We start from the raw sequence: 12,664 nt of genomic DNA on the forward strand, positions 1-12,664 counted from the left end.
TATGCGGACTGACATTGCAACCTTTCTCGATGGATAGTATAATTCCAACTAGGTTGTGAAATTCATCTTTTTCTTAGTTTAGGACTGACCGTGCCACCTTAAAGTGGACGCCGCCCTTAACCGGTCTACTAAAACAAAGACTTAGACTTTGTTAAGTTAACTTATACATTTAAACATGCATGAACATCCATTAAATGTAAAACGTAACAACATTCTGACAAAAATAATCTGTTTTATTCCTTGGAAAATAAAATAAGATTTTTACAGCATTCAATCACTCGAAACGTGATTTCTAGTATACAAACTCTAACACTCCGACAATTAGGTTGCGTACGTGGCATATTTTGTCTGATGTGGCTGCTTATTGGGTGTTAAATTGCTTAGTGGGCGATGAGTTGGTGAAGCCATTAAAAATCCACAAATTCCACACTTAAACGACTTTCACACCAAAAAAAACACTCTCAAAATCAACACTCCCAAATTATCCCCCCAAATTGGAACCCTAGATCGATACTCAAAAACTCATCCCAAATCGATAATCCCATTAACACGACGCTCTATCCCATAAGTTCAACTACGAGGACGGGGACAAAGGCGGCGACGTCGTCTATCCCATAAGTTCAACTACGAGGACGGGGACAAAGGCGGCGACGTCGACCTGGACGGCGACCACGGCGACCTGCTACGGTTTCTTCTCTTGTTTTCAACGAGCTACTAGGCTAGGGTTTCCTCTCCTGAAGCGACTCGTTGTGCGATGTCAGTCAACCCGTGAGTGTGACAACCAACCTTCTTTGTAGATTAATTTGAAAATATCGTTCCCCATGTTTTTTCCCATATTTGTTGTTGTTTCATCTTTTTGGAGAAATGGTAAATGGTCCCGATGTAGTAAGGTTTTGTTGGTTTTAGTTAGTCATATTTTTTTCCCCAATTGCATCGTTTGCCTTAAATTTGATTAAGATTTATTTTTGAATCTATCAGGCAGACATTTGACATTTTTTTTCATCATGGGGGCCAGTTTGTCCCCGATGGAAAGTTTGGGAGATATGAAGGTGGATCAATTGCAGCAGTAGGTTGTGATTTTGTGATTTTGATCCAGATAGGTTTGATTATTTTGATTTGGTGGATGAATTGAACAAGTTAGGGTTTCAGAGGTGGAAGAGGCTTAAGTGATGCAAATGATATCTCGTTTAATGGAAGTCAGAACTCAGATGTGCAAAGTGTATGTTGTTGATGGGCGTACTACTGTGGTAGAGAATTTGGGTGGTCAAGGTAAGAAGCAGAATATTATTCAGTCTGTGAATAAGTCCAAGGTTGAGTCTGTGGTGAAGAGTAACACACAGTCTACCACAAAGAGAAAGAAGGAAACAACTGTTAAAAATGGGAAGAATAAAGCTGTTGAAGATAGTATTGAGAATACATTTAATAAGAATGTTGAAAAGAGTGTACAAAAGTGTTTGTTCCAGTCTAAAGAAGAGTTAGTTGTTAATTGTACAAGTGCATCTGGGAGGCAGGATGAGAGAAGCTCCAGAAGTGCATCAAGGAGCATAACTGAAATAGGCTCTGGAAGTGCATCCGGGAACAAGAATAAGAGGACTACAACTGTGAGCATGACTGAGACAGGCTCTATGAGTCCATCTGGGGAAAAAGAGTAAGAGGAGTACAACTGTGAGCATGACTGAGACAGGCTCTAAGAGTGCATCTGTGAGTAAGATTGGGACAGAATATTTGTTAGAAGGGTAGGTGAGGTAGTAAGTGTTGGAGCTGCTGAGGTAGAAGGTGTTGGAGCTTCTGATGTAGTAGGTGTTGGAGCTTTTGAGGTAGTAGGTGATGAAACTTCTAAGGTATTTGTTGACAGTGATGAAGATGGGATTTATATACCATCTTGTCAAGAGGGGGAAACAGATGATGACATGGATGCTGAAGAGTTAGTTTCTGAAGATGAAGAATACACCCAAGGTAGGAGGAAACTGAAACTGAAACTCAAACAGAAAGAAGTGTTTGTTATAACTGATGACATGTTTCATGGGTTGGTTGATGGAGGTAAGAAGAGTGACTATGTATCAGACTATGAGAACTCTGAAGAAGATGCCATATACTCAGACTCAACTGATTTTGAAGATGAAGCTAGAAGAACTAGGGACAAACATGCTAAGGTAATGTATGATCCTAGGTCTGATCATGTGATCACAAGCTGCTGAAATTCTCTGTGGGCATGAGCTTTGTTGATGGTTTGCAAGCTAGAGATGCCATCACAGATAATGCAGTGGAAAATGATTGGCAAATTCATTTCAAGAGAGCAAACAAGAAACAATTTGAAGCAGCTTGTCATGATCCTTGTGCATGGTTCTGTTCAGGTAGTTTGGTTTCTAAAAATGGTGTTGTGGTAATAAAGAAATCGGATGATGTTCACACTTGTCCAAGAGCTGTGAGGAATAAGCTTGTCACATCTACTTGGATTGCTAGCAAGTATTTACATGTCTTTAGGCTTCATCCTTCAATGAGCTGCAAAGATTTGGGTAGAGACCTGATGCAAAGGTATGCTTTTGATGCAACAAAGTGCAGGTTGTATCATGCTAAGAGGAAGGCCATTGATATGTTGGTGGACACTGTGGAAGAGCATTATGCAAAGTTAAGTAGCTATACTTTGGAGTTTTGTAGATCTGACAGAGAGGGCAGGTTTGAACTGCATGTGGATGTAGGTGCAGTATTTAATGCAATGTATATTGGGTTCAGTGGTTTAAAAAAGGGTTTCATGGAGGGATGTAGGAGAGTCATTGGGTTAGATAGTGCTTTCCCAAAGACTTATCTAGGAGGGATCTTGCTGTCAGCTGTAGGGACAGATGGTAACAATCAGATGTACCCTATAGCATGGGTTGTGGTTGAAGTTGAAATGAGCTTTGTTGGAGTTGGTTCATTAAAATTCTGGCTGAGGAGTTGAACCTGGGAGCTGGAGTGGGATTTACAATCATCAGTGACCAACAAAAGGAATATTGTGAGTTCTGGACATGCATGTTCTCTACTATACTATACTGTACTAATAATTATTATAATAATGCAGGGCCTTGAGAATGCTGTGAAGGAGATTATTTCAATGGCTGAGCACATAAATTGTGCCAGAAATATTTATGCAAATTGGAAGAAAACTCACAAAGGTCCAGCATTGAAGCAGCTTTTCTGGAAGCTACTTAGAAGTACATACATGCAGGAGTATGTTGGTGCATGTAGAGAGTTAGAAAAAGAAGATGGATAGGCTTATGTTGATCTGATGGACAAGATTCTAGCAATTTCTGTAAGGCCTTTCTCACTCCACTTCAACGCTATGATGCAATTCTAAACAATGTATGTGAATGTTTCAATGCATATATTCTTGAGTCAAGGAGTAAACACATCATAGACATGCTAGAGGATATTAGAACTGCACTATGGACAGGTTGTATAGGAAGAATGTAGACATTGAGGGTGCTAAGAAGAGTTCAAGTATTTGTCCAAAAGTGAGGAAGAAAATTGATAATATAATTTATAAGAGTAGAAATTTCACAAGTATTCCTTCAATAGGTGGGATATTTGAAGTCAGATACTTCCAGTATAGGTTCGTTGTTACTCCTTCCTTGAGGCTATGCGGTTGTAGGAAATGGGAGTTGACTGGAATCCCTTGTGTGCATGGATGTGATGTTATTAACTTCCTCAAGCATAATGTGGATGACTATGTTCATGAGTACTTTACAGTTAGTATGTATAAGTTGGCTTATGGTTATGGGCTGCCAGCTTTGAATGGAGAGAAATTATGGCCGTCTGCAGAAGGTTATCCCGTTGTTCCACTACCTGTTAGAAAGATGCTGGGTAGGCCTAAGAAGGTGAGGAGGAGGGATCCATATGAAAAGGATCCAGTGCACCCAAATAGGCTTAGGAAAATATGTTTTATGACTTGTCAGAATTGCTTGCAAGAAGGCCACAACTCTAGGACTTGCAAAAATGATACTATTGAGAAGCCACTTAAACCACAGGTAAGTAACTGTCGATATTATACATGTTTATCTAAGGCCTGTGAAATAACTAGTCAACTTTCAGGCCAAAATGGGGAGACCTCGGAAGGCGCCACTGCAATCCACAACACCGACTGGCACCACTGCTGTTCCAGGGAGAGGCAGAGGTCGAGGTGGAAAAAGAGGTGGAGGTCGTCGTGGAGGTGGATCTGATACTCGAGCTGTTCTTACACAAGAAAGTCACACCGACATTTGAGAACTTTACTACTGTTGGAGCTATTCTTACACAAGAAAGTCACACCGGCATTTGAGAACTTTACTGCTGTTATCTTTTAGTTTGAACCTTGAAACAATTGTGTCAGTTGTATGGATTTAATGTGTGTATTTTGTATGGATTTTAGACAATCATACTATGTCATTTAGCTTGACTGATGTAGTTTGGACTAATGGATGGATTTGTCCTATTTTGTTACTGATATGTAATAATCCACTTCGTACTACTGCCGTGTTTGATCGCATTAACTCATTTGCATTTTTTTGAAAGGAACAAGTGCATTAATATCACAAAAATATGTTATGGAATTCGACTACAAAGGGACACAAAACATCATAGATAAAGTAGTTGTCCATAGCCTAGATAATTGTACTACATAACTTAGATAATTAGCCAAATGACAACACATAAAAACACAATAGCCATTTTCAGATTTTTGTCTGTGCAACGCAGATTGTCGACAACATGTTGGAGTGCTTCAATGTCATCGTTTTTTGAACAAACTTCGTCTTGAAGTATATCTTGCATAGGAACTCTCCTTTGTAATGCCTCTTCCATACTATCCCTCTCCATCTTCAACTTTTGAAGATAGTATTCTTGATTCGGCGACAGAGACGGATCAATCCATCAAACTATTATTATCAAATCACATACTTTCCTCTTTCCCAAAGTGAATTAACCCACCAAACTGAGGGTGATAATAATAATGGATGATATGATTAACATTGAGAAATTTTGGAAAATACGGAGGAAGGTTAATATCAATGGAATGTGATCAAATGCAAACTCTAAATATTGTATAAATTTCAAACTATTATCTGGATCGTTAAAAAATGTCAACAGATGATAAAATACTAGCAAAAAAAAATATCAACACAGTGTCAACGGTTGACACCGTGTTGACATTATGTTAATATTGTGTTGACATTGTATTGACATTGTATCGATATTGCGTTGAAGTTGTGTTGACACTGTGTTGAAAAGCTTGAAGTTTGTAAAATATATGAGTTTGCATTTTATCACTACCCTAATCTCATTTAGCAATTTAGAAGAATATTCATTTTTACACATGGTATTTTCACATCGAATAGTGAATTCTGATCAATAAATTGGGTGAGAAAAAGAACAAGAAAGAATCCCAAGTCGTCGAGAATAGGGGTAATTGTGTTTGTCTAATTAGTTTACAATTTGTGTCATTCACATAGAGGATTTGTTTTGGACTTAGATTAGTGAGTTTATGGGTTACAACTTCCATGCTATTTGATTTTGAGTAGGTTGGATTTAGTAATCAATTCCTTCAAATTCAGTTTCATTATTAAATTGGATATGTGCATAATTTATAATAATAATAATAATAATAATAATAATAATAATAATAATAATGATAGCAATAATAATAGCAATAATAATAGTAATAATAATAACATTTGTGACTTCTATTAGATCAAATTATGATCAATTACAAATCCAAAAAATAACGATTAATTTAAAATGAAGTGTATAAAACCACGTTATCGACACATATTTGACTATTTTACTCTTATAATGAAAATGTTATGTAGCTATTATAATACTCTTTCCGGTGCCAATCTATTTTTTTCTATTTTCTTTATTAATAAAAACTTTATCATTTCTCTTTCATTACTCTTTTTTCTCTATTTTACTTTCTTTTCATTCTTATTTTATTTTTTCTTCACTTAACTTTTAAACATCAATTTCCTAAATATCAGTCAAAAGAAATCTATCAACTAAATCGAGACGGGGAAATACATGTTTTCCTTCAACTCATCCATTTTAAATTTGATCTAAAGTATGTACTTCCACCACCTGCGAATAGGAGTCTCATTTTTTTCGGCACATGTTTTAAGAAAGATTAAGAAAAGTGGATGAAAGAAAGTGAGTGGAATAAGAGTCTCACTTGTATATATAGTTTTAAATGATATGTGAGTGGATTGAGTTAGTGGATGGTAAGACCTCTTTACCATTTATAGTAATTATGAACTGTGACTCTTGCAGACAGACCAAAATAGAAAAACGGGACTCTTATTCGCGGACAGAGGGAGTATATATTATAGGGTGTTAATTATGTACTCCTTTTGCACATGTATATATTAATATTCATATAGTACCGTAAACAGTCACCACTCACCAGAGGGCTGATTGTGTAAACCAAAAACATAAACCTTCAAACTATTTCATATCATCTTCACTAGATAGGGCGTGACACTTTTGAAAAAAGTCTTAATAATCGTTAAATAGGGTGTAGATTTCTTTTTTCATTTGTTTCTCATGTCCATATCAATTTAAGGTGGAGAATTTGACAGAAGTGACTTATATTTATGGAGTGGTTTAAATATCTGGACTTCCAATTTTTATTTTATTTTATTTTCATTCGTGCATCATACATAAATATCATGAATCTCGTAGCTAGTTATTATGAATGTATTTCTATAAATATTTCTATTTTTCTATTTCTTCTACACCTTTAGCTTCAAGTTTCCCTCAAGCGTGGGATATCAGTTTCTTCCCTTTTCTTAGATTTTGGTGGGGGGATTTAAAAGTCTTGTGTTATGCTAACAAAGTGAAGAGCAAGGCTTCCTTTTTTGTCTCTTGCTCTTGTCTGAATCCCGAAAATGGTGTGTTGATGTTGGATTTGGATAGTTTTAGAAGAAGGAAAGAAAGATCCAGAGATGAAGTTTATGAAGCTGGGATCTCGGCCTGATACATTCTACACCACAGAGGCTGTAAGGTGATTGTTTTGTCAAGAAATGATTAAATCTTTGTATCCTTTAAGCTTAACTGCAAGAATTCTTGATCAAAATGCAATCTTGCTGCAATCAAGATGTGTTTTTTTTTGTTTTTTCAGGTCATCTTTGTACCCTTTTAGCTTAACTGCAAGAATTCATGATCATAATGCAATCTTGCTAGAATTAAGATGTGTTTTTATTTTTTGTTTTTATTTCTGTTTTTAAATCTTGCTAGAACTTTTGTTTTTATTTTTTGTTTTTTCAGGTCATCTTTGTACACTTTTTGCTTGACTGCAAGAATTCATGATCAAAATGCAATCTTGCTGGAAATAAGATGTGTTTTTGTTTTTTTTTTCAGGTCTGTTTCTTGTGAAGTTTCAAGTGATCTTATAGTGCAAGTAAAAGGGAACAGATATTTACTCCTAAGGTGAATTTCATGCTCATTTTGATTGCATTTGAGAATTGATCCTACAAATATAAATATTTATGGATATATAGCTGTTTGCAAGCACAGTTTCCTCTGCTATCGATATGCCTCCGCCTGCAGAGGCTGTATGCAGAATCGGTGGGGGTGGAGGCGTTCGAGCTCTGTGCCAAGTTCTGCTACGGCATCGACATCACGCTCAGTGCCTTCAGCGTCGTCTCAGTCCGTTGTGCAGCAGAATATCTCCAAATGATAGAGGAAGCAGAGAAGGGCAATCTCATATACAAAGTTGAGGTTTTCTTGAATTCTTGCATCCTTCGTGGATGGAGAGTCTCCATTGTGACATTGCAGACCACCAAGGCCTTCCCCTCGCTGTCGGAGGAGGTTGGGGTGACTGGGAGGTGCATTGAGGCTGTTGCCTCGAGGGTTCTGTCACACCCAGAGGAGGTGGGGATGACCGGAAGCCATAGGCATAGGACTAAAGGGTGGTGGGGTGAGGACTTGGCCGAATTGGGGATAGATCTTTATTGGAGAGTGATGGTGGCAATCAAGTCTGGTGGGAACGTACCTTCTCGCCTCGTCGGTGATGCTTTGAGAGCCTACTCGTCGCGTTGGCTCCCAAACTTGGATAAATGCATCATGATGATGGTGAAGTACATTCAAGGAATAGGCTGATTTTGGAATCAGTTGTAAGCTTATTACCAGCTGAGAAAGGGGCTGTTTCTTGCAGTTTTCTGCTGAAACTGCTCAAGGCAGCTAATGTGGTGAAAGCCTCCGTCTCGTCTAAGAAAGAGCTGGAAAAAAGGGCAGGGCTTCAGCTAGAGAGGCCATAGTCGGCGACCTTTTACTGCCCAGCTGCTGTGAAAATGGGACGAGGCATGATGTGGATGTCGTTTTAGTCTTGTTGGAGGAGTTTGTGTACCGGTCCGCTCAGGGCGTTGATGTCGAGTTTCAAGAGAGGAGGAGATCATCCTCTGCAGCACTCAGGATTGCAAAGCTTGTAGATGAATTCTTGCTAGAGATAACAAGAGATGCTAATCTTCCTATGTCCAAATTCATAGCCATTGCTGAAGCAATACCAGATATTGCAAGGGTTGTTCATGATGATCTCTACAAAGCCATTGATATTTACTTAAAGGTAGCAAATGAATTTCACTTTAATTGATCATAATTCAGAAGGAGGTGTTCTTGATCACTTTGGTTTTCCGGACTAATTATACAGGAGCATCCGGAGCTGAGCAAGGGAGAGAGGAAAAGTCTCTGTCAAATCCTCGACTGCAAGAAGCTATCTGTGGAAGCATGCACGCATGCTGCACGGAACGAGATGCTCCCTTTAAGGGTAGTGGTGCAGGTTTTCTTCTTTGAGAAGGTACGGGCTTCAATAGAGGGAGGCCATGTGGCCGAGATCCAAAGCAACATCAAGGTGTTGTTGGAAGGGCGCCCGACTCCTTCAAAGGCGAAGCCCCCGTTCAGCAGCTTGCCACCGGAGGACAAGTGGAGCGCCTCCAGGATAAATTCGCCAAAGTCTAGCATTTCGATACTGAAGATGAGGCTGGGTGAGGATCATGACGTGGAGAGTGATCGCGTTGTTAAGCCTTCGAAGATGAAGTCTTTGAGCATGATGCCTAGCAGATCTAAGAGGATGTTCAGCAAGCTATGGCATATTAGTACAAGTGCAAGTGAAAAGAATTGAGAGATTTTTTGTTGAATATACCAATATTAGATCATAAGGAAATAGGTTACTATTTTTGGTAGGACTGAAATTTCTGTTAGGAAAATTCTCTTCGTGCAAAATAGCATAGTGTATTTGTAGTTTTGTGTAGTGAATGTAGTACTCGTACTAGTTATTTATAATTTGCATAATGAAGCACTCATTGCAAAATATTGCAGCAGGCTAACTTTGTTGTATATTTTTAATGAGACAAATACTTTCTTGATTTAAGATATAGGACGTTTTAACCCAAACGACATTTGTTATAATGTCTCAAAACTCACTGAACGATGCATACCCAAACTCCCTAATATATGATATTGTTCGATTTGAGCAAACCCCTCACGGTTTTGTTCTTGGGATACTCCCCAACGGCCTAATACCAATGGAGTTGGGGTAGCCCATTTACATGCTTGCAACTCTAGTTTATTCTGCAATGTGAGATATTGTTTGCCCCCATAATCCTCCCCTCAAACCAAGACCACCAGACAAGACCACACGTCCACATATGTTACAGGTCGCCAGGTCATCACAGGTCTTGATCGAGCTCACACTGAGGCATTAGAGAGCTTGCAAGCGCAATCCACCGAACCTCGAGCCACACAGCCCCCACCCCTGAACCAGGGCTCTGATACCACTGTTAGGGTTCAGCAGTACAACCCGAACTGTACATTAGTATGATATTGTCCGCTTTGGGCAAAGCCCTCACGATTTTGCTCCTGGGATATTCCTCAAAAAGACCTCATACTAATGGAGTTGGGGTCCATTTATATACTTGCAACTCTTATTCATTGTCCAATATGGGATATTGTTTGCGCCACACGTATAAAAGCACATTCATGACTATGACAATAATTGATCAACAAAAACATATGTACTATATCGTCGATTGAACTTGAGACTTGACTAGCATGTTAATTAAGGGCATAATTTAAATATGTTCCGAGCCTTTGTTTCGAGCATGCATGGGCTTTTAACAAGGTTAAGCTCAAACATCATATAGATGAATGTTGGATGAGCCAAGCTATAGTATTCGGCTCGACTTTACATCCTACCAAGCACACCCAACAATAATTAATTCCAATAAATCCAACTCACAAATTCACCAACAATTTATCACAAGTATATCACACTCCATCAAACTCCAATCCAAATAACCAAAATTTATACCAACAATAAAGTCATTCAATGAAAGAATTCAAGATCAATGCACATAAATTATGAGAAGAACGTACCTTGTGTTGGTTGACATTTGAGCACAAGAACAACTTGGTAGAATCCAAAGAATTTAATTGTGTGATGTGAATTTGAAGTGTCAGTGTGTAATTAATAGGGACAGAGCCAGAAAATAATCTTTAGAGGGGCAAAAATATATAGAGTAAATTTTGAAGAATTTAAACTCAAGCGCTGACTGCAGCGGACTACTGTGGATGATCTGTGCTCATTGTTCTTCTCATGGCGGGCAGCTTAGTTAAACTCAATGGACCACTGAACCTACTCCCATTTTTTTCCCAAAACCCTTTTTGTACAAAAATGAACATACAAATTTTTTTCTTTTCTTTTTATAAAAAACGAAAACATAAATATTTTATTTTTTTAAGTTTTTTTATTAATAAACGAAAATAAATATTAAAACCCAAGCAAAGCTAAAATTAAAGCGTTACAAGAAAGCCTTTGTTGTTGATCCTCGTTCTCCTCAAGTACCACGAAAAATAAATCAAAAGAGAAAAAAGAATGAAAGAAGGAAGGAAGAAACATACTTTATACGAAAATCTCGTGCCTGACACGTCTCAGCTGCAATTCAGCGTACCGATGTGGATGATCTGTCCTCACTGTTCTTCTCATGGCGGGCCACTTAAATTAACTCAGCAGACCGCTGATCCAGTAAAAAAATAATTTCAACGAAAAAGAATATTTTTTTTTTACAAAATTAAAGCAAAAGACACTAAAAATAAAAGCTACTATTAGTTTCAGCTCTACGAAGGAAAAACAAACAAAACTAGAAAATTAACAAAAACAAGAAAACAATCAACACGGAACTTTATATCTCACCCGCGCTAAACGGAGCTTATCAAGTGTTGCAGCTGAAGATTGAGCAAACACAGAATTTGACAATGGACATATAAGATTGAACACACACAAATTGTACCTCAGATATTTTGGACAACTTCTTAGCTTGAACTTTGATTTTTCAGTTTTGCTCTTACATTTCCTCCATGCATGACTTAACTGTAAATCTTCACTAAAATCAGCCTTTTCAACAATAAAAGGAATTATCATTATAGAGAGAGAGAGGGTTTGAAAGAATTAACCATAATTTTGTTCGTCTCATCTTCTTCATCTTTATGGGGAAGCATGGTCATGGTCACTTGAGCTTGAACATGATGGTTCGTTTGGTTCATCTTGATTGAACTCAGTAGAACTCTGGGGGATTTCTGCAACTTCTTCCTCTTTTTCTTCTTCAATGATTGATTTTTCTTCAAAATATAGAAGTATCACCTCACTCATCATCTTGCTAATATCTTCAAGTCCTTCCTTGATCTCTTCACATGACTTCTCCAAGGACTTCATCATATTATCCATACTAATTTCTCTTGCTTGTTGTAGCCTGTCCTCTCTTTGTCTTTCAAGTTCTTGTAATATGATTTTACGTCCATGGTAATTTTGCTCAGGTTCTTCATTGATTGTGTATGCCCATGTCGGTTGTCTCCAATATTGAAACGCATCCATTGTTATGTTCTGTGCTCTCCTCAAGTACCCCAAAAAAATCAAAAGAAAAGATGCAATTAAATAATATTACACTCTAAATTAGATTTATCAACCTTTCTACAATATAAGCTTAAAGAAATAATATTCCCCAACAACGGCACCAAACACTTGATACACTATTTTTAGCACTAAATATATCTGCAAATATACAAGGTAGATCTAGTATAGCTAAATGTCAGTACCAGGATATCGAACACAGAGAATATATTTGCAACTATCTATCATGTACTAAGCATCATATAATATCTAGAGAAACACAAGTTTTGGGGTGAATTAATTAACTAGGCAAAAATAAATAAAACAAATAAAACAAAACATTCAAATAACCAAAGCAAATCAGGCAAAGAGTGAAATTTCAAGGATAAAGCTTTCACAATTATAGTTTCACAAAACATAGTTATGATACCCTAGTACAATTCATGCATTACTAGAATGAGTCAGATAAGTATAGCCATGTGGCACAAAGTAGGTTACACACTAAGGGTGGAGGAGGAGTCTTAGGGGCTCCCCAATTTTGGAAGCTATGAATGTGTCAATATTATGAATTAGGTTTTGAGGTATATATATGCTTGAAAAAGGTTTAAACTTGGTAAAAAAGTGTCCTCCTAGTTGGAAATTTCATGCTCCATGGGTTTAGGAAAAGATTTGACTTCACAAGATAATACTCCCCCCGTCCGCCATTAGGAGTCTCATTTATGGGCAACACGAGTTTTAAGAAATATTAAGAAAAGTAGGTGGAAAAAAGTTAGTGGAATA

At 37.6% G+C, this 12,664-nt stretch overlaps 1 protein-coding gene and 1 pseudogene across 2 annotated transcripts; both read left to right on the top strand.

Annotated features, from left to right (window-relative positions):
- The first annotated feature begins 2,212 nt into the window (after positions 1-2,212).
- Positions 2,213-3,250, top strand: LOC125220303 (uncharacterized). Its single transcript, XM_048122461.2, has 2 exons — positions 2,213-2,905; positions 3,059-3,250. The coding sequence occupies exons 1-2, from the start codon at positions 2,213-2,215 to the stop codon at positions 3,248-3,250; spliced, it is 885 nt and encodes a 294-aa protein (XP_047978418.2).
- A 3,222-nt stretch (positions 3,251-6,472) lies between these two features.
- LOC125224204 (BTB/POZ domain-containing protein At1g67900-like) lies at positions 6,473-9,365 on the top strand (annotated as a pseudogene). The gene is made up of 4 exons (XR_016130355.1): positions 6,473-7,006; positions 7,363-7,431; positions 7,503-8,566; positions 8,651-9,365. The product of XR_016130355.1 is annotated as a BTB/POZ domain-containing protein At1g67900-like (transcript).
- The last annotated feature ends 3,299 nt before the right edge of the window (positions 9,366-12,664 follow it).

Source organism: Salvia hispanica, chromosome 1, assembly GCF_029641045.1.
Source record: "Salvia hispanica isolate PSC_SH4W2 chromosome 1, Shi_PSC_v1, whole genome shotgun sequence".
NCBI lineage: Eukaryota > Viridiplantae > Streptophyta > Magnoliopsida > Lamiales > Lamiaceae > Salvia > Salvia hispanica.

Bases quoted from the DNA above. Each gene is read 5' to 3' on its own strand.
- LOC125220303 (XM_048122461.2), top strand. From the start codon at position 2,213: ATGAGCTTTGTTGATGGTTTGCAAGCTAGAGATGCCATCACAGATAAT. The intron at 2,906-3,058 runs GTTGGTTCATTA...ATAATAATGCAG, and splicing joins TTGAAATGAGCTTTGTTGGA to GGCCTTGAGAATGCTGTGAA.